Source organism: Panicum hallii, chromosome 2 (assembly GCF_002211085.1).
Source record: "Panicum hallii strain FIL2 chromosome 2, PHallii_v3.1, whole genome shotgun sequence".
Classification (NCBI taxonomy): Eukaryota; Viridiplantae; Streptophyta; class Magnoliopsida; order Poales; family Poaceae; genus Panicum; species Panicum hallii.
The window spans coordinates 52550573-52576180 of NC_038043.1; the positions used below are offsets into that span (position 1 = coordinate 52550573).

At 50.7% G+C, this 25608-nt stretch overlaps 4 protein-coding genes and 1 long non-coding RNA gene across 10 annotated transcripts; 2 read left to right on the forward strand and 3 right to left on the reverse strand.

The window, feature by feature from the left end:
* Nucleotides 1-913: 913 nt before the first annotated feature.
* Nucleotides 914-2243, reverse strand: LOC112883283 (remorin 4.1-like). The gene is made up of 2 exons (XM_025948565.1): nucleotides 1357-2243; nucleotides 914-1258 (listed from the first exon to the last, which is right to left on the reverse strand). The coding sequence occupies exons 1-2, from the start codon at nucleotides 2077-2079 to the stop codon at nucleotides 1064-1066; spliced, it is 918 nt and encodes a 305-aa protein (XP_025804350.1). The 5' UTR covers nucleotides 2080-2243; the 3' UTR covers nucleotides 914-1063.
* Nucleotides 2244-11136: 8893 nt separating this feature from the next.
* On the forward strand, nucleotides 11137-16515 carry LOC112882086 (protein N-lysine methyltransferase METTL21A-like). Of its 6 annotated transcripts, none has more exons than XR_003226598.1 (4): nucleotides 11137-11982; nucleotides 15170-15525; nucleotides 15654-15776; nucleotides 15874-16515. XR_003226598.1 is itself a non-coding variant. In XM_025947069.1 (2 exons), exon 1 carries the CDS (start codon nucleotides 11167-11169, stop codon nucleotides 11965-11967), a length of 801 nt encoding a protein of 266 aa, XP_025802854.1. In that variant the 5' UTR covers nucleotides 11137-11166; the 3' UTR covers nucleotides 11968-11982; nucleotides 14963-15098. The 6 variants fall into 6 exon arrangements, 2 of the variants coding, with proteins under 2 accessions (XP_025802854.1, XP_025802853.1); XR_003226597.1 differs by having other exon boundaries at nucleotides 15170-15384; nucleotides 15457-15525; nucleotides 15654-16515; XR_003226595.1 differs by having other exon boundaries at nucleotides 15654-16515.
* On the reverse strand, nucleotides 12199-15755 carry LOC112882085 (L-type lectin-domain containing receptor kinase IX.1-like). The gene has a single exon (XM_025947067.1). It carries the CDS (start codon nucleotides 15753-15755, stop codon nucleotides 13638-13640), a length of 2118 nt encoding a protein of 705 aa, XP_025802852.1. The 3' UTR covers nucleotides 12199-13637.
* A 133-nt stretch (nucleotides 16516-16648) lies between the features above and the next one.
* On the reverse strand, nucleotides 16649-18014 carry LOC112882087 (chaperonin-like RbcX protein 2, chloroplastic). Its single transcript, XM_025947070.1, has 5 exons — nucleotides 17662-18014; nucleotides 17465-17556; nucleotides 17312-17369; nucleotides 17120-17185; nucleotides 16649-17014 (listed from the first exon to the last, which is right to left on the reverse strand). The coding sequence occupies exons 1-5, from the start codon at nucleotides 17947-17949 to the stop codon at nucleotides 16889-16891; spliced, it is 630 nt and encodes a 209-aa protein (XP_025802855.1). The 5' UTR covers nucleotides 17950-18014; the 3' UTR covers nucleotides 16649-16888.
* A 3557-nt stretch (nucleotides 18015-21571) lies between these two features.
* On the forward strand, nucleotides 21572-25463 carry LOC112879808. Its single transcript, XR_003226177.1, has 2 exons — nucleotides 21572-21822; nucleotides 25144-25463. It is a non-coding gene; the product is annotated as an uncharacterized LOC112879808 (long non-coding RNA).
* Nucleotides 25464-25608: the final 145 nt, after the last annotated feature.

The window sequence follows — 25608 nt, forward strand, 5'->3', positions numbered from 1 at the left end:
TGTCTCTTCGCTAGGGGTTGATGGTATATGCAAAATGTTCTACAGTAACTTCTAACAATTATGCATGCCATCATTTTTTTTAAAAAAGGCTTGTATCCCACGAGAATAATTTGAGTTATAGAGTTATGCCGAGCCAAACAATAAAAGGGAAATACTGCGTCTACAATCCTGGTCCCAAGTTGCCAAACCATCATGCAAGGTACCGCATGTCATCTTTGGTGGGGTACTGTACACTGTGCTACACCCCGCATGAAAAATTAAGTTGAAGGTCACTTTCCTGTCACGGACATTGTTTAGCAAACCTGGTGTATACCTGCTTTTCTTAAACTGCGATCATGCCGATTGGAAGTATGGGTCAGAGTTTATTTAACGAGACGGAGACGACCTATCATTATATGCGTTTAATGATGACGAGCGCTGTTCCTCTCCCAGTCTCGCCATGTCAACGTGACTGTGAGTTGAGGTGACATTCGACTGGGGAGGAACAGCTTCACCACACGACTGTAGCTATAGAGCATCAGCAGAACTGACCAGCATAGTCTCATCGAACAGCAGATACACTGATGTGCCGACCGAAGCTGGTCAGCATCCTATGTTCAATTACTCTTCATGGAGTTCAATACTGCCCCATGTTCATGGAATTCACTACTTCTTTGCTCAATAAGCATGTAAGCAAATATACACAGCGGTAACTCACTTGATACCTTGTTCATATTGACATACACGATCCTTCATGGGAAAGAAAAAAAATCCAAGAAAACACAGGCAGCTCTTGCCCTCAAGACTCAGGCAGAGCACATCCTTCTTATGACATGTGTTCTGTTCCCTGTCTGCCCTGGCCATCGACTTTGCAATACCATATCAAGCACAAAATAGGAAAGGAAAAAAAAAGAGAAATAAGATTACAGATCATACATGTGGACACAACACTAAAACAAGCGTTCCACACAGCTAGCACGGCACTGATCACTCTGTCTGATCCCATGGGGTGAAGCGGTGAACGATCCAACCCAACAAAACGAGCGCACCGGCGACGGCGAGCACCAGGCAGGGCGGGAGGGATTCAGAAGAAGGAGCGCTTGGTGGAGGGCGCCCTCCCGACGGCCCTCATGAAGTTGGCGAGCTCCAGCACGCGCGCCACCTTGGTGCCCCGCTTGGCCTCCGCCGACGCGCGCTTCTCCTCCGCCTTCCGCCGCGCCTTGGCCACCTCGTTCTGCGCCTTCTCCATCGCCTTGGCACGCTTCTCCTCCAGCTTCCTCTGCACGCGCGCAGCAGAAATTCAGGGTCGATCGGGTCGGCAAAATGGCGTCGCCGGATTGAGTGAGGGGTTTGGTCGGCGGAACGGTGATCAATTACCTCGTACTTCTTGAGCCAGCCGCTGGCCTTCTCGACCTGGTCGCCCTCCCAGCCGTTTATGACGACCTCCTCGCGCTTGAAGCGGTTGTTGACCTTGGCCACCTCGGCGATCTGCCACGCGGCGATCTTGGACTCCACCTCCTCCTTCTTCACCTGCCCGACCGACACCCCGCCCTCGCCTCCGCCGTGGCCCTGGGCGCCGGTGCCGGCCAGCGCCACGTCCGCGCCCGGGGTCGGCGGGACCCGGCGCGGCGACGGGATGGGGTTGCTGTCCGGCACGATGGCCAGCGGGTTGGTCTCCTCCAGCTCGTCGCCCTCCCCGATCCTCCCCATCGCGTCGACGTCCCTGTCGGCGTCGCTCCCGGCCCCGTTGGCTGCGGCGGCGGCGTTGGCGGTGGCGGTGGCTGCGGCGGCGACCATGGCCGAGAACTCCCTGCTCATAGTCGGGAAGGGCTCGCTGGGGGCGGTGTCGCTCCCGACGGAGCGGATCGACGTGTGCCTGCTCCCGCCCGCGGCGGACCCCCACGACTCCCCGCGCCCCCTGCGGTACGACGGCGGCGGGCTCAGCGCGTGGATGTCCCTGAACTCCGGCTCCTCCTCGTCCTCCCCCACCGGCTGCCGCCGCCTCTCCTCGACGACGCTCCTCTCCTGCTGGACGACGACGCTCCTCTCCCGCTCGACGACGCCGCTGCTGGTGCTAGCCGCCGTCTGCGCACTCAACATGTGGCACGCCGCGTCCTGTCCTCGATCGCCGACGCTAAGCCTCCCGCTGCCGCGGAACCATCTGCGGCTCAGCTCAGCTGATCGGTCAGGTCGCTTCGTTCCCCTGCAGACCTCGAGCTTGCGGTGGTGGGGTGGTGGTGAGCGGTGAGTAGGATGGTGGCGGGGGGCGCCTTCTTAAATAGCCCCGGAGGCCGTGGCAGCGTGGGGCGCCCACCAGCCGAGGGGAAGCGACACCACCAGGCCGCGGCCCGGCCGGGATATTTCCCGAAACTGAAGCCCCATTTCTCGCGGCTTTTGGGCGCCTTCGTCTCGCTTTCTCATCAGAACCGGAGGGAGGAAGCGATGTTTATTTCTGGGGGGTACGCAAGGGTCCCGTGGCCAGAGTGCGCTGACTCACACTACCATCCACCACTGGCCACTGCTAATTGCAGTGCTCTCAAGCCTCAGGATTTGATTGTTTTTTCCCTCTCTCTCTCCCGTTTCTTTACGGGCTCGGGGATCAGATACGCTCGCGCAGGGCGAATTGTTTTGGTTATCGGCGTGCCACGGGTAGGTATCACCGGCGAACATTCCAGTGACGGTGCTCCGGGCACGGCGGTGCTGAGCTATCAGGAGTTCATCCCAGCAAAGCAAATTGAGACATAACTGAGGCCAAATGATTTTTACTGTTGATTGGAATTCAGTAACTGTTTCTTGGTTCCCGGTTTCCCTAGAGCCATCAGACTATCGTATCAGAGCACGAAACCTGGGCAGGAGGCAGGATCTACGACAGTCCCTCATGGCATACAGTAGCCTGGCTAGTGTGAATTTTAACTAGTTATATAAATGACCTACTGGTGAAGCTAGAAAGGCGTCAATCTAACGTGCAGGGTAGTTGCGTGACTTCACTTTTTACCGCTACTCACGTAGAAGGGGAGATTAGAAAGAGATGTTCCGTTACCATGGGGATAAGACGTGGTCGGCCGTGGTAACACCGGTCGCCGTCGCATGATCAAAGCGGGCCCGACCGCCCGCCCCGCATGCAGAGGCGGTAGAGGGAATTAGCGTTAACCCCGCGTGGGCCCGGCTCCCCGATAGCTCCACTAATTTATTTATTTTATTATTAAGCGCCCGGTAGGCGCAGACAAGGTGGGCCTGGGCCCTTTCCGTCCCCCGCTCGCGGGCCCGGCGCAATATCGGCGGGGAGATGCGTTTGGTGGAAGCATCTTCCTCCTCCTCCTCGTGGGCTCGTGGCGTAGGAATGTGGAGAGGAGGAGTGGAATAGTAGGGAGTTGTTGGCTGCCAGGAGAAAGAAAGGGAAGGAAACGAAACGAACAAACCCGTCAGTCAGGTGGGAGGCGAGGCGTTAGCCGTTAGAGAGACAGGGCAGGGGATACTACGGTATGGGCCGTCGGCGTCCGGCTACTGTACGTGTGCGCAAACCGACGTCTCGTGATGGATCACGGATGGGCTGCTCACTGCTGGACGGTACTGTATCGATCGCGCTGCAGCGAGCCATGGCCGCCGGCTCGTGTCAGCTCGAGAGCGACACGCCACGTGGCATGCTGGCAGCAGCTTCTACTTCAGAGTTCAATTACGATCGACGAGAACAGGACAGGCCCAGGACGAGCTAGAGGCGAGCAAAGGGCGGTCGAATTTCCTGTGGTCACCCGTCGTCCCCGGGGTAAAAATGATGGGTGCTTGTGTCGACGTCTTCTATAGTTTGTTCAACGATCGATGCTCCGTTTGTTTCCAGACGACGACGATGCTAATTGCGCAGCATGCAGGGGTTGGCCACGTACCCCGCGATGAATCATGAGACCGCGGCCGGCCAGCAGGAACGCTCTTGGATGGCCGCAAGCTTTGGTGGGGTGGAACAGCTCTGCTCTGGATCGGTCGTTAGGATTCAAGGTGAGCAATGGCGATTGGTCGAACAAGCTGGGGGCACACGTACTGGTACTAGCAGCTAGTGTACCAGTACCACCCCGCTGCGCTGCACGCCGAGTCGCTGGCTCACGGACGTGGGGGGTGGCCCCGTGCGTGTGTTCCTCTTTCACTTTCACTTTCACTTTCACCTTTCGACGCGGCGTCTCTCCCTAGCTGCTGTACCGTGCGTCTCTTCTTTCCCTCCACCTGAAAGCTACTACCAGCATCTAGCATGCAGGGCCCTAGTACTGTCCGATGCCCGTGCAGTGCGCCAAACCACGCGGTGCATGCATGGCAATATGGTCGTGGCATCTGGCTCACCAGAACCCGGGGTGGCCCCGCCATGACATGCACGACGTTACTGCGCGCGCATAGAATCAACGAAAGCTGGAGCCAACTTACTTTAATCACTTTACAGCTAGTAGTTTAAGAATGCTTGAAAAGTTATTATGATGGTGATGATTCTTTTGACGCGGCCAGACCAGAGAAGACGTGGCAAACCTCTCAAAATCACACAAAAAAAAATTCATCAGCCTCTCCAGAGGAAAAGAATTCGCGCTCTTTCTTTCTTTTTTATTTTGTGGGAGAAAGTGAAGAAACACGAAGCTTCAGTGACAAGGAACGGACAGGCGTCGGGGAGATTACGAAGGGTCAGGAGAGGACGGGGCGAAGATCGCCTGTGAAACACGCCAAATGTGATATCGGCCTCGGTCGATCGACCGGCTTAGATTATACGTGCACGTGGGCCCCCAGAGCTTGATGCAGCAGAGGAAACAGACAACGGAAGAGATCGCTCGAGCTAGCAGGGATCCTCTGTAAGCACCACATATATCCACACTGATCCAACGTGCCATCAATTGTCTTCTCCAAGGACCGTTGGTACTTAATCAAGCCACTCGTGCTGATGATGCAAAGGCAGAGTGGCCTAACTATATGAAAGCACTATACAAAGTCTACAAAACAGAAGTATACAAAGCATAGAGCGCACGCACGCACACACAAAGTTTGCCCCGGATCGGAGTTTCATCCCTTTTTTTTTTGAGCTTTAGGGCTTAGCTCCAGTCTTACTTAAAAGACAGAGATCGTTTCAGTTCTTACATCATAAGCTGGGAGGCATCCCAATTTCATCCAAATTTAACCATGGTATAAGCTGCGAGGGACACCACAACGTGCATCTGTTTGTTGCCAAGCACGGTGAACAATAGTGCAGCAGCGCAATGCGCTGGTGGCGGTACTGATCCGCGCAGAAGATCCCCTTGAGCCGAGCAGCCCCTCGCGGCACGTCCACGGACGAGCTGGTCAAGGTCAACCTTAGCGTACCCTACCACGGCGAACCTTGGGGTCCTACTACCGGATACCGGTGCCGCAGAAGATCGAGAACTGGGAAAGCGAGGCTCGGCGCGCCCCACCACGTCATGGGGAGCCATGGCGGATCAGACGCGGTTGTCGGCCGGGGCGGGCGGCCAGACACGTGGGTTACCGACAGCGCCTGTGCCCCGCGGGGCCCGGCGGCGCTGCGGCCAGAGCTCGAGGCCGGCCTCCAGCGCCCTCGACCCTCGTCGCGGCGGCAGGCCATCACGATCGATCCATCGCTGCCGCGGCCCGTGGGCGAGCGCGCGGCTCGTTCCGCCGAGACGTGACCCCTCGGCGATCGAGACCCCTGGGGCGCCTCGCCATGCACCGGGATGTACTGGCCGTGCGACGAGCAGGCCGGCCGGCGGGGGCTTTGCTTGCTTTCGCGCAATCTTTTCGCTCCGGGGACAAGATTATCGTATCAATTTTAGTTGATGGATGCGTGTCTCTCTAGGCTATCTCCAACCGTCGTTCTCTATATCCTTCATTTACAGAATTCTCTACAAGATTCTCTCCTCTATATCTCATTTCTCTCCAACAACGTTCTCTAAATCTCGTTCTCTATACATTAAACCCTATATTAGAAACGTATTTTATTCTAAATTTTTGTACGTATGTATTTATCATACCTCAAATGCTATGGACATATTTTATTTTTATTTAATTCAGTGTTTAAAACGTAAAGAAAAAATAGAGAAGAGGAGAGAGAATCTCTTCTCTAAATCTCGTTCTCTATACATTAAACCCTATATTAGAAACGTATTTTATTCCAAATTTTTGTACGTATGTATTTATCATACCTCAAATGCTATGGACATATTTTATTTTTATTTAATTCAGTGTTTAAAACGTAAAGAAAAAATAGAGAAGAGGAGAGAGAATCTCTATATATAGAGGAAACCTGTAGCGTTCTCTATTTTAGAGGACCATTTAGAGAACGCTGCTGGAGCAATAGAGAATGGAATCTTCTCTATATATAGGGTAGAGAACGGTTTAGAGGGCACCGTTGGAGACAGCCTTACAATGGGAAATATGGAGAGGTGGGAGGGAGAACCGGAGAGGGATTGGTGCGCGGATCACTCTCTCTTCCGCTGCCGGCGGCCCGCCACTTGCCGCCGCTCGGTTGGTGGCGCTGCCCTGCTGCTCATGGTCGATGTGCGACCACTCATGGCTTCGGATATTGTTTAGATTTGTTTCTGCTGCGGCGTCCCTTTATCATTTGTCTGATCCTATGGCCTTTCCTGGTCACTGAAAGCAGCCACAGAGCCACTTCTGCTGCAGCAGAGTTTAAGCTCGTGTGCGTGTGGTCTGGTTAGGGCTAGCGCTGGACGCATAATCCGGTTTCCCTTCATCGATCGGCATGGAGGGCTGCTCGAACCTGCCCCTGGCAGAGAATCTGCTGCGCGCCAAGCCATGCCACGCCAACATGGTGCCATCGATGATTAGCTAGGCATGGGCAATGGGGCAGTCAGTCCCCGCCCACGGCGACCGCTGCTGCTGGCTCCTCCTTTTTGGACGGGTGGATGACTGGCCGGAGCCCAGACGAGGGACGTGACGGCATCGCTTTGGCGCGCCTGGCGGATGGATGACTGGGTCGCGCATATGCTCTGCGGCACGCACCTATTCTCGACGCTGACGTACGTTTGTGTGGACACGCGTTCGCCCTACGTGCGACGCTGGCTAGGTATAGTGGCCGGGATATCTTTTTGGATGCGATGATCGAAGCCGCCGATGGGTACTACTGGTACGTGTGAACGCGGCGTGACGTCGGCCCTCGCGTCAAATGGCAGCGCGTCGTCTAGTATGATGCATCGACGCTGCTGCTGCTCGAACGACCGTGTCTAATCCATGCACGGACATGGGCCATGAGTCCATGCCACGGCCCACAGACCAGTGCTTTGCGGCACCTGGCTCTTCAGTCGCAGGGTACATGGAGGGCGGAGAATCCGATTCTTTCGCGACGTTCAGCGCACGCTGCTGCTAAGTGTTTTTCTTGCTCGTAATAATGGGGAACGAATCTGCCGCTATATACGTACTGGGAGTACCACGCGCTGATCGACAGATGTCCGAGGAGGAGGAGAATTGGGACGCGATCGGAGCACCCGAGTCTCGCCCCCTTCTGTAACAGCCTAGGCTACTTAAAAGGATAATCATAAGGATAATCATGTCATCATATGCATCATCAAGCATTAACCATGATTAAATTGTATTTAAAGGGATAAAATTATAGTACTAAGCACTGTCAAAATTATAGAGGCGGACCGCCCCCCCTAGGGCGGACTGAGCGGGTCTGACTGAGGTCAACGCGACCGAGTCAATTTTTCACCACGTCAACACCTCGGACGGTCCGCTAGTGCCACCCCGATGCGTGTGAAGTGCGCAAAACTTTGACACCACGTACCCACACGGGCTCCACACGTCAGCCCGAGCTCCATCTCCACTAGAGCTACGGAGGAGCTTCATCTTCTCCCCATTCACTCAAACTCTTCTCTCTCTCTAACTCCAAGCTGTGGAGGAGCTTCATCTTCTTCCCCACCATTGAAGCCCCTCCACCTCACGGGAGCTTCACCGGAGGACGCTGGAGATCAACGCCGACGAGTTGCATCACCTTGACATCGTCTTCTTCCTTGGAGCTAGGAGCTTCCCCAACCTTCTCCCTCCATCTTCTTCCCCTTCCTCAAGCTTCAAGCAAGAAGGACAAGCTCAAGCTTCACCAAGCCTCCTCCGACATCTTGCAGCCCTTGCCGGTGTTTCACTCATCGCCGGTGAGCTCATCCTCTCCCCAATCCATCCCATTGTTCTAGATTTGGAAGCCATGAAACCCCTCTAGAGCCTAATCACCATTGATGATCTAGCTTTGAAACCTTAATGTATGTGTGTTCTAGCTACCAAAATAGACTCTCCATATTTTCAGGAACCTTTAGGAACGAACCTTATCCCAAACCGTGGCCGGAATCACCGCCGGCGAACTTGCCATCGAGTCTCGGCCATAGTGCGGACGGTCCACCCATCATGGGCGGACAGTCCGCCAGTCACCGACTCGACCAACAGAAATTCTGGATATTTTTCGGCCTCCCAAAAATTTGTACGGCGGACGGTCCAACCCCTAAGGGTTTCAGCATACACAGAAACACATAGAAACTTTGTTTCTCAACCAAAATAGCCCGCGATTGATCGGCAAACAGTCCGCGAAATGGTTCGCTGTTTAGAGCCGGATTCCGCTTCTTCCAAGTCGAACGGTTTGCTGCAAAACTCTAAGATTTGTGTTATGTAACTTGAACCTCTTTATATAATGTAATGTGAATCTCTATGTATGGATATGCTTGTATATAACAGCTTGTTGTGCTTGTGGAGTTTGTTTAAATTCTAGTCATCACTCGTGACACATTCCAAGGACTACCAAGATTGGTTCTCTTTCATTAAGTGGATCAATGCATGATGACTCGATTAAATGGAATTAATTTGGACTGATTCCTCGCATCTTACTCGCTGAGCCTGTCGGCAAACGACTCTGATCTCTCTACTCCACAGGCGGAGAGCGACGACCAGGCGCGAGCACGAAAAGGAACGAAAAGAAAAGCCGGGGCAGAAGCGCCCAAACCCGAGCTCCCGATCGACGACGACGACGAGGAGCCAGCAGCAGCGCGATGTGGTAGACCCGCCCGGTCCGCACATCTGGACAAACGCATGGCACACGGGCCGCCGGTACCCATCCAAAGGATAAAGCGATCGAAGAAGGCGCTGACAGGAAAAGCGACCGAGCCCGAGGGCCCCCGGGCCGGGGCGGCGAGAGCTAGCGACGCCGCGACAGCGGCTGCCCGGTGACCGTCCCGGCCGGACGGCGCCATCCGGGACGAAGCTTCCGTCGTCCTCCCCCGCGCGCGGGGCGGTGCATGCACCGGCCGCAAACCGCTCGACGCACGGATCCTTTTCGATCGCCCGCGGGTGGCGGGGCGCGCGTCAGGGCTTGGCGCGCGCTGGCTGGACGTACGGGGGACGACACGGGGCCCGCCCCGCCCCCGGGGTGAGAAGTCTCTAGTCGGGCGCCGGCCGGCCGAGCGCTGTGCTGTCGCTCTCGCCGCCGTACGACGTGGTCGCGTCCGGGCCAGCGGTGAGACCGAATCGATCGCCGTGGCCGGAGCGGAGAGATGCGTGCGTGCTTGCATCAACGCGTGGTTCGGTGGGAGGGGGCGGCGAATAGCTAGCTGTTTTACAGCTGCGGGTGATGGCAACCAACGTTACGTCGATCATCGGTTCAGTCAGGAGCAAGGAAACCTCGCGACTCGTCGCCGAGCGAATGATATCACCGTTCGCGTTTGTCCAGCAGTGGTAGCGCCAGGCTATTATTTTAAGGGAATGTATCCTTGCCCCTCTCGTCTCTTCGTTGGTGCGTGTGCATGGTCGCGAGGAGGGACAGGGACGATGTTTCCGCCCGTGACGCAGGTCACAGGGGAGTAACTAGTTTCCGTGAAGAAAGATAGCGGAGCTACCAGCTCTTGTTTGTCCGGTCCCGTCCAAGGTAGGAGCTGTCGAGCTTTAGGGGTGCCACGCACTTGCATTTTTTTTCTTACAAAGGACGGAGCGAGGAGCGACCTTTTAGCACAAGCCTCTGGTGACCGGTGGAGCAAGTTAGTTTTACTGATCTGCTGGCTTAATCAGGTCAGGTAGATTGCATTCAGTTTTGGAAGAGTGCACAAATATATATGATACTCCACATGCAGAATATACATGTTCATGGAACAACACTGTACGTGGCGGCTTTTTGCACAGAATGACTGTCTAGCCAATTTCACCGCCCATGACCAGGTGCTTTCGGCCCACCGCCCATCCCGGAGCCGCAACGCGATACCGTGGGCTGAGTGTATTTTCCGGGATGCCGCTGGGCCCGGAAATATGCCATGAACAGGTGGTTTTTGGGACCGGCTGGACCGCTGGAGGGTCGCCGGTCTAGTCCATTTTTTCGGCCGGAAATAGCAGCAGGCATTTCGGCCCACTACAGTGTTAAATGGGCCCTAATTCTTCTACCGAACAATGCCTATTCTTCAGTGTCCTTTAGTAAGCATCCTAAATTAGGAAGATCATGATCAAATGACTGATATCATGTATTCTTATAGAAAGAGAGTTGCACAGAATGACTGATGATGGCATCATCATCGTTCATCATCCTTGAGTTCATGATAAAGACATAGAGTGGTAATAGTGCAAGGAACAAAACGTCAGCAGAGGAGTTAGTGTGCATTGGTCGTTGTATGTTTTGGTTGCAAGTGCCATTTGTTCATATGTGGATTTGTTTGAGATGGATGGTGATCCTTATATTTAGTTGGGTGAACCGCACTAAAATGGTTTTCAACTAAGAGTGGTGGATCATATGGTTTAAGAGTTAAAATCACATCATTCAGGAGATGATAAATACAATCAAATATCTAGGAAGATGATGATAGTAATAGAAGATAAGAGAGGCTCTCAATTAGCAGATGATAAAATGGTTACAGACTTCTAGCAAGTGCTATGGTAAGCCACGATGATGGCCTTGGTGAGGTGTACACGGTACACCGAAGGAAAGACTGACAAAGAATGAAATCAACCACTATGACTGGCCTGACGGCGAACGTCTGGTCACGAATCTGTAATCAGTTGCCCCGTTTGCCGAGACAGGAAAACGTCAGGTGCAAAAACCCCTTCCAAAAAGAGTAGAGATCCTAAATCCGGAGTTCCGGACCATCCGCATCCTGTCTACGTCAAAATGGCAATACATACAACGGTCTCCGATGGCCCCACGCTCCAAGGCTTTGACCTAGTAAACCCCCCGGCACAATCGCAGCTTGCCCGATGGCCGCCGCCGCCGAAGCCGCCGGCGCGTTCCCCTCCACCGCCTCGTCGAACTCCGACTCCGAAGACCTCCTCCTCCTTCCAAACCTCCTCCCGTCCGCCGCGGCACCTTCCTCCCTGTCGCACGCGCAGCTCCATCACTTCCACGTCCCGTCCATCCCGTCCCCCATCACCGTGCGCGCGCTCCCCTCGCGGGGCCTGTCGTTCCAGCTCTGGCCCTCCGCATCCACGCTCCTCCGCGTCCTCCCGGCCTCCCCGCACCTCCTCCCGCGCGCGCCAGCCCCGGGGGCCCCGCCGCTCAGCGTCCTCGAGCTCGGCTCCGGCACCGGCGCCGCGGGGCTCGCGCTGGCCGCGGCGCTCCCGGCCCGCGCCGTCCTCTCCGACCTCCCCGGCGCGCTCCCCAACCTCCGCCACAACGCCGGCCTCAACGCGCCCCTCCTCGCCTCCGCCGGCGCCGCCGCCTCCGTCGTGCCGCTCCCCTGGGGCGACGCCGCCGCGATGCGGGAGGTGGCGGCGGCGCGGGCGGAGGCACCGTTCGACCTCGTCGTGGCGTCGGACGTGGTGTACTACGAGGCGTTGGTTGACCCCTTGATCGAGACGCTGCGGTTCTTCGTCAAGGGGGAGGTGGTGTTCCTGATGGCGCACATGAGGCGGTGGAAGCGCACGGACAAGAAGTTCTTCGGGAAGGCGAGGAAGCTGTTCAACATCGAGGTGGTGCACGAGGACCCGCCGCTCGAAGGTTGGCGCCATGGGCCGGTGGTTTACCGGTTCACCGCGAAGAAGCAGCACGGCAAGAAGTGATGGAGCTGCCTCAAGGTAATGGTTGCCTGCTTGCCTGTGTGTTCAAGTTGTATTGCTGCTGCTGTTGATTGTAATTTAACGAAATTTAGATCCCAATGTTGGCAACAAAAAATAGTTCCTGTGAACAAGAACGATGTAATATTATGCAACTCAGGGCTGGAACTTGGTTAAGTTTGCTCACAGATTGATTTGGGATTGTATTGGTGGAGGTGTTAGTACTGCTATAGTTTACTTTATGCCTGGTTTGATGAGTGCAATTTAAGTTTCACATTGCAGTTTCGAACTAGATGAAGTTTAAAGAATCTGAATCTAGTATGATAAATCATGATTTGAACTACGAGGTAGTTGGCTCATGTGCTTTGCAAGGGACCTTTTGGATTTTCCAGTTGAGACATGATGAAGTTGGTGGCAATGCTAGTGTGTTTTCATGTTATATTTCAAATGATGATGGACCTCAGGTGGACAGATAAATCACATTGTGCCTCATCATGTCCAAAAATTGGTGACCTTAGTTAACATTGAATTTTAATCTTAATGGTTTATTCAGCTAATAGTTATTTCTTTCTGTTGTGTGAGTAGAATTGTGTCCACAGTATTGTTTGGGTGATGTAATCTACTTTTTTTAACTTTCCAACCTGCTTCTAGGTCGTTGTGCTTTATATACAAATGCTTGCTTCACCTTCACCATTGACTTAAAGTAGAACTATGAACTTTTCAACACAACTTCTATCCCTCATCGTTATAAACAAATGTTTGCTTCTCTGTTAACTCAAGTAGTACAAATTTATCCATTTGTTAAATTGCCATAGAAGGTTGTCAACTTTGTAACGCTTTGTCCGCATGGCATGCTAATCTCGTTCTTCTTGGAGGACTTCTCTTGCACTATTTTTCTTTGTGCATGCATCTTGAAGCAAAACTACAACTCTAGCCTAAATCTTATTTTCTCTAGGGGATACTCTGATGAATTTGAGTCCTCTCATATGAAAGGTCCATTTGCGTGTTACATCGAACCCTGCATCTTATTACTCAATGTCACTGATGCATTATACCTTAAATTATGCTGTATGGCTTTTAAAGAGGGAAGATGTCAAACACTTGCATGCAGGGCAAATCTGGAAAGGATATCTTAGAAACCAATGATAAGTAGAAAAGATACAGGTATAGTGCGTGTTCATTTATCAGTAGGCAGTAGGCATGCCAGAGCTGGCCTTCACCTGATATAGGACAACAGTAGAGCTTACCCATACCCAGAAAAAAGGGGGGGAAAGAGAAAAAGGGAAAACATGATCTCAGTATGCATTGACAAGCGCAATTGATGAAATATTCGAAATAAAAGCAGTTGACTCATTGATGAACAATATAAGAACTACCAGCACGGAAGTCTAGGTGTTAGATGAATGTCAGAGCTTCACCTAGGAGAATTTATGTGATGAATATCAGAGCTTCACCTAGGAGAATGTATGTATATAAAAATAGTCTTTACCAAGAGCATTTCAATACACAATATACTTACCTCCTACAGGTAGCCAGTCTATACACAAGCAGTCGAATCAATACTGTTTACAACATGCAGATGAACTCAAAAAAGGTATTTTGGCTCTAACTTAAGGTGTCTTTTGAATACCACCGGTAGTAAACACATTTAGCATATAAAAAGGAAGCTGACAGACCTAGTAACCGATCTGTGGTAAATGAATAGAGGGAGGTGAACTAGAAGCATTGGTGTCACTGGACGAGCTTGTTGTCTTCCCATAAATGTTGGACCCCTCCAGCTCCTTCAGTGTTCCATCAGATGAGGTGTATGAAAATTTGCAAAGATGGATTGGTGGTGCAAAGTACATTGCCACAGGCATCTTTGGTGGAAGGCTTGGCAATGGTGCCTCAAACTTCAATACACTTATGACCTGGCGGATTGAAGGTCGGAAATTATAGTCTGGGTGTGCACACCAGAGCCCCACAACCATCAAGCACACAGCTTCACGCTCATCCAATGCACCATCAAGCCTTCCATCAACTGCATTAAGTATCTCATTTCTTCCATAGAGATCCCACACCCATTGAACCAGCTTGATCTTCTCATCATCTTCCTTTAGTACAACAGGCCTCCTTCCGCAGGCAACCTCCAATGCAAGAATGCCAAAGCTGTATACATCAGATTCTTTGCTTGCTTTGCCAGTGGTGACGCACTCTGGAGCCAAGTAACCCATTGTGCCAGCTATCACTGTAGTTTGTGAGCCCCGGTCATGATCAACAAGACGTGCCAGCCCAAAGTCCCCAAGCTTAGCGTTGAATGAAGAATCAAGCATCACATTGCTTGGCTTGACATCGCGGTGCACAACACATTGCTCCCACTCCTCGTGAAGGTACAGGAGGGCAGATGCAACGCTGATGGTGATCTTGAACCGCAACGGCCATGTTAGGATGTTACTATTGTCATAGAGGTGCGTGTCCAAGCTCCTGTTCGGCATGAACTCGTACACAAGCAAGAACTCTCCATGCTCATGACACCAGCCCACAAGTTGCACAAGGTTCCTATGCCTCAGCCTGCTGATGATCTTTACCTCAGAGATGTACTCCTTCTTCCCCTGTGTTGATCCTTTGGCAACTCGCTTAATGGCAATGTTGAGGTTTTGGTCCTTCAAGAAACCCTGGTAAACTGCTCCAAATCCTCCTTCTCCGAGCTTTCTCTCCAATGCAAAATTCTTTGTAGCAGCCACAAGTTCATTGTACTGAAATCTTCTTGGACCCCTCCCTTTCTCAAATTCACCGTCAATGGACTCATCATATTCTAGCTTCTCTTCTTCCTCCTTTCTTAACCTCCTAGTCTTTCTAAACCTCAGGAAGCACCAAACCAATCCCATAAAACAGACTATGCCACTTATGCTAGTAGCCAGGCTTATGACTAATGCACTTTTCATCTTCTTACTCCTCAGCTGCACATCAGTAGAATTGAATTCCCAGTAAAGTATCCGATGAGTCTCTACCAATTTACCAGTGGCAGCTGAGAAGCCAATCGCCACTTTGTCTGGGAGATATTCTCTGAGATCAACTGAATAAGATAGGGTGGAGTTGCCACTGAATTGTGGGTTGTCCTTGTACGTCAAGAAGACACTCAGGTTCTTGGAGCTGGCCTGGTAAGTTACCCATGCATTTGCTATCTTACCATCCTTGATGCTACTTTTCCATGTTACATTGGCTGCAGATATGATGGAATTGATGTCGATACCTACATGGTTGTCGTCTGGATCCCATGCGTTCTTGTGGCTGTCAAACTCGACGGCCACGATCTGGTTGGATGTCCCACTCTGATCAGCACTGCTACCGAAGAGGCCAAGCTTACCATCGGTGGAATTATTGGGGACAACAGAAGGGTATGGTGAGAGGAAAAAGGCAAGCCCCTCACCATACGAGCCATCGGTAACGTTAGCTTTTATCACGAATGTGAAGCGGGTTGTGAAGTCAGCTAACTGACCAGTGGTGCTATCCCAGAGGGTTACCGGATCCGTGAAGACTGCTCGGCCGACACTGTGAGCAATTTGGCCATCCATCTCTTCCTTGGTAAGCCTGATCGCCTTGTTGTAGAAGGCATCCTCCTGGAACTGGATTGTGGCCGCTCCATTGTGGTTCGATTCAGTGAAATTCAGCTCAAAGTACAGAGGACTGACACAGCTGATATTCTGAAATAGGAATAAGTGGAGTGCCAAGAAGCTAGTAACTATGCTTCTTGATCTCATGGCTGTTGAGAGAGCTGGAGGCAGGAAGGGAGCAAGGGAGGAGAGGCAAAGCATCACAACTCCTGTGGAACTGAGGTTGTTTCCTATGTATGCTGATGTAAATGAGTTCCCAACTTGGTCAGCCGTCGATTACTTCACAGTTCAGACATGCTTGTTGTTTTTTGTGTATCAGTACGGCCGGCCTGTCAATAGGGCATAGGCCTTGAAAAGACAGATGTAAGCCACAGGAGAAGCAGCTCAAATTTGGAGTTTATATTGGTGGTACCAGAGGGAGGAGGGTGTATAATAATGGTATGATGTTGAAGTATGAATTGAAATTTTCAACAGGAGAGAGGATGCTTGGTTTCTATCGCCATTGCCATCCTAGATCACAGATAAAACACAGATAGTAACATGAAACGAGGTCAAGGATAGTCCGTCCACACAGGGTTTGTTGATTGCCGGCCAAAGCAAGATCTTTGCTTCTTTCAGCAAATGGAGCAGGTATGTTCTGTGATATCCCTGGAGGCCTGGAGCTCAGAGGTTCCTTTCCCTCTGGCATCTGTGCTCACCACACTGGATCTGGGTGTATTTTCTTTTCATATAGTTCAATGACAAATCATTTCATTCATCTGTAGATAGTTTACCTGGTCCTAAACATCAGGTCAATGTTTCTTAATATTGTGTAAACTTCAATGTTTAGAGACATCTGTCGCCAAATAAGATCACATTTAGCAGTAGGACGACTTCTTACTATCTGATGTGTTCAGAATTCAGAACTAGGATTCAAATACTTGATTTTTGCAGTTGCAGTAAAATAATGCTTGTTTATCAATCTGTGTCAATATGCGTCGCGCCCCAAAAAAATCCTTGAAAATCAAGAAGTTTTTTAAAAAATGACTGGCTGGGGAACTTGTACCTTCATTTCAAAATCTAGCCACAAGGCAAAACATCCAGGTTTTCAAACAAAAAGAAACACCCATTGTTACGATGCTTTGCTGAGTTGTATTGTGAGGAAAAAAAGTGTCCATTCCACTAAACCATAAACCCCTAGAAGAGAATATACATCAGGTGTTCTGTTCTATCCATGCAGGGCTGTCGTATACAGAAATGCGCAGGTCAAATCAAACCCCTGAAGGGAATGAACGCAACACACTGTTGAGTGAAGCAGTCATACTCGTTGCTCGGCGCGAGCTCCAATCTCGCCGTTAATCCTTGGGCTCGCCAGTGCTTGTGTCATCGGCCGGCCAGACCACCGTCTCCAGCAGCCTCTGGCGCATGATATCCAGGTTCTCTTTGGAGATCCGCTCGTACATCATCGCGTGGTCGCACTTCTGCTCAGACGCAGGTTTGTTTCACACAGTGAGGTAAGTTTGATCTGTGCCTTGAAGTTTTATATCTTTCTGATTCAGGTGATGAACTGATCTCTGAATTACTACCTTGATCCATTTGCCGTACAGGTGAAGGCGTGTGATCATCACCCTCTCGGCCAGGTCCTGCCTCTCCTGTCAGATACGAAACAAGCCAAAGAAATGAACCCTAGTACAATGCTGAGACACTCGTATTTTTTTTGTCAGTTTCGTCAGAACAAGCAGAAGCGAATGAGATGGATAATAATAAATTAATAATACCTTTGCGAGCAGGCGAAGGAAGTAATCGCCATCTAATGGATCGTTGACGAGAACGTAGCTGACAAAAGGAGCAGCGTTAATTTCGAAAGGTGGTCGAACAATTGTTCAAATGCAGGCAGGAATTCGGACTGAGGAGGATGGCTGCTCGCTCACTTGTAGAGCCAAGTGTAGGACGGCGGGTTCATCTCGTAGAGCTGGTGGAGGACCGTGTGCGTGGCCTTGTAGGTGAAGTAGTTGATGATATTCTGCGCATCAGAACAATGACAACTGAGGAAACGTCTCGCAGATTAACCAATTCACCACACAACCAAAACTTGGCACGTTGGAGCTGCCAGTGATGCGCACTGTACCTTGTGCACGTCCTCGAATCCGTCCTCGTACGTCCCGCCGAACTCGGCCCGTAAGATCACTGGGCCGCGGCCGCGGCCGGTGGCCCACGCCGCGCGCCACGCCCGTGCCCTTGTCTGCGCGCGCCGCCGTAGCCACCTGAACCCGCCCGTCGTCCCGCCCGGCGCCCGGGACGGCAATGCCCAGCGCGAGGTGCCCCGGCGGCACGCGGTGGAAAGGCAGGCGGCGGCGTGCGCGGACGCCGCAGCCACCATTGGCGCGGCGACCGCTGCGGCCTGGGCGACTGTCATCGTTCGTGGAGGAGGATAGCGGCCAGATATTTTCGTCGGCTGGCGTCGCAGGTGTGAAGTAGCCAGCAGAGGGGCGGGACAGACTGACAGAGTGGTCGCTGCGATTTCTGTGGAGGAGCTTTTCCTCGCCGCGGGGAAGCAGAGCAGCGCATTTCTTGGGCTCTTTCTTGCGAGCGCCGTGGGCCTGATGTTTATGAGTTGTGTGACCCGCGCTGCGTGCTGAGTGGTCAGGAAGGAACCGGGATGAGATTCTTGTGATTCAGAGTTTGGGCTTTTGTCCTTTTGGTGTTTTCTCGTTCCCTTCAGAGAATCTTCTTTCTTGACTTCTACCGATGTCGCCAGCGTGAAGTGCGGAGTAGAATGCTCTGAAGTGCGGAGTATAACCTTGATGGTTCATTTTTTTTCTTAATTACAGTGACTCTCACTAGTCACTAAAGAGATCGGAGTAAATTGAGAATACGCGGAGGCAGGAGGGAGTGTCTGTTTGGATACTTTAAGCTAAATTTTAGTCCAAAGACTAAAGAGTAGCGCTTCAAAATGGAGGGTTAAATTTAGCTCCTTTTGCTGTTTGGATGTAAGGGCTAAAGTTTAGTCTAGAGGTATTAAAAAGTCCTCTTTACCCTAATTAATACCCTTCAATACCTTGCATGGGAAGGTATATGTATCTTTTGATCACCCTGGACCACTTTTCAACCTTTTTAGTCCACTTTAAAGGGGCAAATGGTCTAATAGTACTTAAAGTTTAGATCTCCACACCAAAACATGATTGGAAGTGGAGATCTAAACTTTACACCTATGGAATCAAACATGCTCGAAATCGGGTTGCACCGTCATCAGCACCGAAGGCGTCCATCTCGGCACGAGGAGTCGACTAGCGCGAGCCCAACCCACACGCAGTCGTCGTCACGGTCACCCTCGCGTCCCCGAAAAGCCGGAGAATTTTCGTTGCGTTCCCGAACGCCCTCCCCCAAATTCCCACGCCGATCGTGCGGCCGGCACGGGTGCGTCCAGGGAACCCGGATGATCAAAATCACCAACACGGAACGAAAAGGAGGTCGCGGACTCGCGGCCGCATCAACCACGCCGCCGGCCGCGCCGTATACGCCGAGGCCTGCGTCACGTAGAAGCCGTGGACCTGCCTGCCGGGTGGACACGGACTAGCTCGCCGGTCGTCGTCTCCTCCTGTTCCGAATGCGCGCGATGCTGTGGCCTCGCGGGGGCTCGGTCGCGGTCGCCGCACACTCAACGAACCCGTGACCAGGTGGTGGTGGTGGGTTCGTGTCCCGCGGCGGCGTCATCATCGCATCTCGCGCTTGCGTCGAGAGGGTTCGGTGGCTGGGGACGGGGTACCGTCCACTCCCGGTCTCATATCTCCCTCCATTTTCCAATCGAAATTGCGACGAAAAATTCTGAAAAAAATAGCAGAGACTGAGGAGGAGATGGAGAAACGACACACCAAAATTCGGTCTCATCCTCGATCTGTGCAGGGAGAAATTAAATCGAGAAAATCTGGAGGCGGGGTGGCCGGTATTCAAATACCGCCCACCCCTTGTGTCCCTGTATTTCAGTTCATTCGCAGCCAAACCGAGAGCCAAAAAACCTGAAAAAAAATCATGGAGGCCGGGTTTCAACGAACAATCACCGCACCAAGTTTCAGTCCCAGGCTCAATCCATAACAGGGGAACAGAATTACAGAACCATGACGTTCATTTGTTCTGTTTCAGTCTTTCTTCGCTGTCCCTTTTTCTGAACCTCGCAGGTGCAGGCCCCTGTTCCTCACCTCGCCGAGCCAGATCGAACGCAGAGAAGCTCGCGCTCCATGGTTTGGAGCGCAACTGCGCAAGAGGCGGCGAGGCACTCACACCGACGAGCGGCGCCGTAGCCACCTGAACCCGCCCGTCGTCCCGACCGGAGCCCGGGACGGCAATGCCCAGCGCGAGGTGCCCCGACGGCACGCGGTGGAAAGGCAGGCGGCGGCGTGCGCGGACGCCGCAGCCACCACCGACGCGGCGACCCCTGCGGCCTGGGCGACTGTCATCGTTCGTGGAGAAGAATAGCGGGAGATATTTTCGTCGGCTGGCATCTCCAGGTGTGAAGTGGCCAGCAGAAGAGAGGGGCGGGACGGAGTGGTCGCTGGTGATTTCTGTGGAGGCGCATTTCTGGGCTTTTTTTTGACGAAATGTTTCTGGGCTTTTTCTTGGGAGCGCAGCGGCCGAGCCTGCGAGCGCCGTGGGCCTGATGACGGTCGGGAAGGAATGGGGATGAAATTCTTGCGATTCAGAGTTGGGCTTTCACAGAATCTTCTTTCCTGACCTTTACCAATGTCGCCAGAGTGAACTGCGGAGTAGAATGCTCTGATGTACATTCATTTTTTTCTTAATTACAGTGACTCTCACTAGTCAGCAAAGAGACTAAATGGAGAAAATGCGAAGGCGTCCATCTCGGACCTGACGAGCGTGAGCGGGCCCATTAGCTGGCGCGCGTTCGCCGCTAGGGCATCGCGACGACCGAAGAGACGTTATCCTGTTCGTCTTCCTCGCGCCCAGCCGCCCCGCCCCCGCCGATTCAACCGCTACCCCGGCCGGCTGATGGCGCCCTCGCCGTTCCCACCTCCACCGCCCACAACCCGCCTCCCCCTCCCCCCTGCCTCGCCGTCTCCTTCTCCGTCGTTCGCCGCTACAAGGTTGTAGCGCACGCGCGCTGTATAAGAATTTGGGAGCGCGAGCTCCAATCCACACGCAGTCGTCGTTACTGTCACCCTCGCGCCCCCGTAAAAATAGAGAATTTTCGTTGCGTTCCCCGGACACCCTCCCGACCTCACCCATTCCCACGCCCACCGTGCGGGCGGCACGGCGCGTCCACGGAATCCGGATGAGCAAAACCGCGAGAGCGACAGCACCACTCTGCGAGCCAACCAACGAAGCGAAAACGAGGCCGCGGCCGCGTCAACCACGCCGGGGCGCGACGTACGCCGCGCGCGATGTTGTGGCCCCGCGGGGGCCGAGGCTCGGCCGCGGTCGCCGTGGACTGCGGGATCCGCGACTTAGTGGGCGGGTTCGTGTCCGGCGGCGTCGTCGTCCTCATCGCATCTCGCGCTTGCGCGTAACGCGTCGAGAGGGTTTGGTGGGAGCCGAGTTCCGAGCACGTACCCGCCCACGATTTTCGTCCAAAGCTCAACGAATCGTTACCGTAATGCGCGTCTCGTGCACGATGTAGTGATCCTAATCTCTTGGATTCTTCGAGTTGAAGCCAAACTCATCGGAACTCCAGCTAATTGGTGTCGATAATTGCATCCAAAGTTGCAGTAGAACACCACAGCTCCACCAAGATACCCGGACTCGAATGTCTCTATGTCTACCAGTACTGGTGCTAATCTTACCATCTACAGTAGCGTCCATGACTAAAGTTTCGCACAAAAAAGAAAAGAGAAGAAAAGTTTCGGCGATACGGCGATACCTGCTCGCAGCCGTCTCACCGACCCTCACCCGCCCGAGAAAAAGGGGTTTGTTAACAACTAACTAATCCGGGGCCCACACATATTCCAGGACCTCGAACCGAGCTCCCGACAAATCAGAGGACCTTGCCGCAAAAACTCCCCGTCAAAACGTTACGGGTTTTATTCGATTTCGTGCCCCGTCCGCTTGACGACCGAGCCGCCCGCCCCCCTTTCCTCCTCCCTTCGTCTCGCCCGCGGCCGCCGAACGCGGCGCGGAGGCGGCGGAGGCGGTTACCGGCTCGGCTCTACCGGAGGGCGCGCGCGGTCCCGCCGGAGGTATGGGCACGCCGGAGTTCCCCAACCTGGGGAAGCACTGCAGCGTCGGCGACTGCAACCAGATCGACTTCCTCCCCTTCACCTGCGACCGCTGCGACCATGTACGTTTCCTGCAACTTCTCCCGTTGAGTTTTTCTCTGTTTGGATACGGTGATGCTCTGGTCACTTATTCTGAATTGGACTGTTGCTGCAATCAAATTTGTGTGCTGAATCGTTGTTGTGTGGACTATGGAGCACGAGAGCTGATTTTTCCATGGAAATCTAGTAGCGCGTGCGATATCTCGAGATAGATCTTGGGCGTAGCAGTAGTTTGGGGGCAAATAGGATAGTCATTATCTGAATGGCAGCCTCCTGCGCAGTAGGCAGTAGGCACGCACCTGGGGAGATGGGAAAGAGAACCTTAACCACTCACGTTAGTGACCGTGCGACGTTGGAGCACGTTGGGCGTACTAGGTTTCCTGATTATGCTAATATGTAGGAAAAGAACAATAATACAAGAGATGGCAAGTATGTATGCACAGGCAACTCAAAAAAAAAAAAAGTAAGGATATGACCATGACAAGATACAATCAAAGCATCTCCTAAGTCCTAATCCTTAGAGAAAACTACCTATGTACCATCAAAATTTATTCTGATCCTTTGCGTGCCATCGAAAATTAAACATTCCCTTAAGTGCTACTTTGTACTATAGTTTGTTTCCTTCGCTTTATGACATTCAAGTGAATCTATTTACTTAAAATCACCATTAGAGCTCGTAGACATGTTAGATTTATTCATGTTAGTTTTATGAATAAATCGTCAAAGTGCGCCAAGATGCAACAGCCACAAATCCAACCGTGCCAAGCTCCTATTCATCATCACCCTCCCGCCTGACGTTTGGGACTTCGAGGAAGCACCATTCGGACCTATGACATCCAAACCCGCCGGCCTTTCTTCCTCAGCTGCCATATGGTCTCCTACACATGGTCTTCTTCTCCAGCGCATGCAGGCGACCACGCCTTGGTGCCAAATTTATGATGCATAGAGAGTTTGCCTCTATTTTATTTGGTACTCCCTCCATCCAGGTTTGATGTGTGCCTAACAAAAAAAAAATCTAGAATTGATCTGTGCCTAAGCAGGCAAGGTGAGGCAGCGCCGCATAACTGCGTCGCTTCGTAGCGCATGAAGCTCGTTACTCCTCTCTCGTTTCCCTCATCCACCCCCACTGCGTCTATTTTTTTTGGGTCCGTTCATCTTCCCTCGTAGCAGATGCATTTCGCCAGGGAAACGAAGCAATACTACTTAATTAATGGTTTGCGCGGCCGATGAAGGAGATTATGAGCTCCTTGGTCTTTGTGCCAGACCCTTATGCGCAGATCATACGTGGACGGAGGGAGTATGTGGCTTCATTTTCTTTTTGTGCATCATCAAAATCAATTACTAGCGTAGATTCATGCATGGATAGGATCTTCGTGTTGTTTGCCATGCCACCGGTTTCACTCACCAGAGAAAAACACCCCACCTCCAACCAAACAACTAAGGCCCCATTTGGCAGATCCTAGGTTCCTAGAAGTCAATGAAGCTAGAAAAATTGGTTCCACCGGCTTCCGTTCATTTTGAACACCAGCTTTTACTATATTATGTAAAGATTCTCTAGAAAACTTAGTTATTTTGGGTCTAGAAGTCATACATATGGGTGTAGGCCTCCTCTATCCAAATTCCAAACCATTGTGAGCTCCCATGAACGACACTCAAGCTCACTAGTTATCTCTCTCACTTTCCATGCAATTTGATATATGAAGAATAGCCTATTGTAAAGACTGAATAACACTATTATATTCAAAAAAGCAAAAACTGCGTGACCTAGCACTTGCAGAGCCAAATTGAAGCTCAGCTAGTCAAGCCACTGCAATGTGCAGCAACCTACTACCAAAACTTGTCGATCTCTATCTAACTGACTAGAGTTGGCACATGCACAACACAAGTGCTAATGCAACTGCACATAGCCCCACTCACAGAACCGCTAGAGCACCTCATAAAATGCCACTAAATAGAGCAAATAGGGTCATTCAAAAACTTAATGATCAAACGAGGATCATGACTGTCAAAATTGAGTTAACTAAGGCATAGATATAAAATTTATAGCACCTGATATTTTTTCACACAGCATTCATAGATTGACATATAAATCAATTAATTAATCTATCGATATATCAATTTTCTTAAGGTCTACTCTCTCAACAAGTTCAAAGGCGGACAATCAGCAAAAAGATTTGTCGACCTACTAGCTTAATAAATTCAAAGGTGAGATATACTAGCTAATTGACTGGAAAGAATTTTATTGGCCACAACACATATTATCTTATGGTCACCGAAGTGGACTCCATAGGAGTTGAGAAGCCATTACCACCAACTCCAACTAAGACAACTGCATGAAGAGCATTGCATTTTTCTGGTTCACTTCTGCAATAATATGGTGGTGTGTTATAAATATCTTTTCCTAACCTTCTACAGAGAAGCATCACGTTACATGATTGGTCACTATAGGATATCTCGAAGGCAATAATCTTATGATGGATGTAAACTCATTCTTATCAATGTCCTACAAGTCACTAATTTTGTTCACTTATAGTAAAGTAATTCTATCAGAGTTAAATTGTTGAAGATCATAGATTTGTTAAACAAACATGAATGAGACCCTTTAGATAACACCCATAAACTATTAAAATGTAGCAATTTATCTTATTAGACTATATTAAATAGTTTTATGCGTTAGTTTCTTTGAATTCTGTATGCCATTTTGCCCTCATGGGTTGTACCATGATTAGGTAACTTTTTCAGATCAATCTCCTAATATTACATTACTTTTTCATATAAATTTCAGATTTGTTTTCCATGGTGTTTCAAGAAGTTTTTATGAGTCAGTTCCTTTCTATCATATATCAATTGTAGTACAAATAAAAAATATTTATTTTGACAAAAGATTCTACTAGCTCATATCATAGTTAGTACTTAGAAGGTGACTAAAGGCTATGACTCATTTATTAGAACTGTAATTTTTATTGAATACCATAACCATCTAGCTTATCTTTAATAGTTTAATGTGACATGTAGCTGTGAAGAGAGTGTGTTAAGATACAAAGGAGTAATGATAATTTTAATACAATTTTGTGGTCAAGTTCTCTGAAATATCAATTATAAGGTTGCTTCATACATTATGATGTCATCTTTCCTCTATGATGATATGATACACAACTATGCAAGTATATATATGAAAAATATGTTTCTGGTGTCTTCTATTACTCTATGCTTAGTATCTAATATAACCAAAAGTATCTCCCAAACATACAAATGTGTAGAGATATCCCTGGTTGTTTCAATAATTTTTATATTTAAGTAAAAATTAACTTAAATACTTAATTAATTTCAATTTCCGGCTTCAGGCCCTCGAGGACATAAACCAAGCTACGATTGGACAAATGTGAGTATTCCTTCAATATAGAAAACACCTAGAATTGAATTTTCTAGTTACCCATATTTTTTTACTAGTAATCTTATTGTACCATATGGCGATATTTGGAATATTTCCAAAACACATATCCTTTATTTTTTGTAAGCCGTTTGTAAGATCCACATTTTGTTGCTTCTGTTGAATAGCATAACAATTTTGCCAAGGTTGCAAGCAAAATAATGGTGGTGGTGGTGGTGGTGGTGATGATGATGGTGATGATGATGATAATAATAATTTATTATTATTTGTTCATATTCTAGTGCTAAGGATGATAACAACACAACATCTCTCATGCTGATATAGATATTTCTAAGAACAACAGTAAGATGTCAAGCATATTATAAAGTTTAAGGGTGGTAGCTACATATCGGCCTCATTTGCTCAAGTTTCTTATCAC

What these genes read in the sequence shown, in the direction of transcription:
- LOC112882085 (XM_025947067.1), bottom strand. Translation starts at nt 15,755, where the DNA reads ATGCTTTGCCTCTCCTCCCTTGCTCCCTTCCTGCCTCCAGCTCTCTCA.
- LOC112882086 (XM_025947069.1), top strand. Translation starts at nt 11,167, where the DNA reads ATGGCCGCCGCCGCCGAAGCCGCCGGCGCGTTCCCCTCCACCGCCTCG.
- LOC112883283 (XM_025948565.1), bottom strand. Translation starts at nt 2,079, where the DNA reads ATGTTGAGTGCGCAGACGGCGGCTAGCACCAGCAGCGGCGTCGTCGAG. An exon ending in GCTGGCTCAAGAAGTACGAG is followed by an intron (nt 1,259 to 1,356) that starts GTAATTGATCAC and finishes GCGCGCGTGCAG; the next exon opens with AGGAAGCTGGAGGAGAAGCG.
- LOC112882087 (XM_025947070.1), bottom strand. Translation starts at nt 17,949, where the DNA reads ATGACAGTCGCCCAGGCCGCAGCGGTCGCCGCGCCAATGGTGGCTGCG. An exon ending in TCCTACACTTGGCTCTACAA is followed by an intron (nt 17,370 to 17,464) that starts GTGAGCGAGCAG and finishes TCCTTTTGTCAG; the next exon opens with CTACGTTCTCGTCAACGATC. An exon ending in TGTACGGCAAATGGATCAAG is followed by an intron (nt 17,015 to 17,119) that starts GTAGTAATTCAG and finishes GCGTCTGAGCAG; the next exon opens with AAGTGCGACCACGCGATGAT.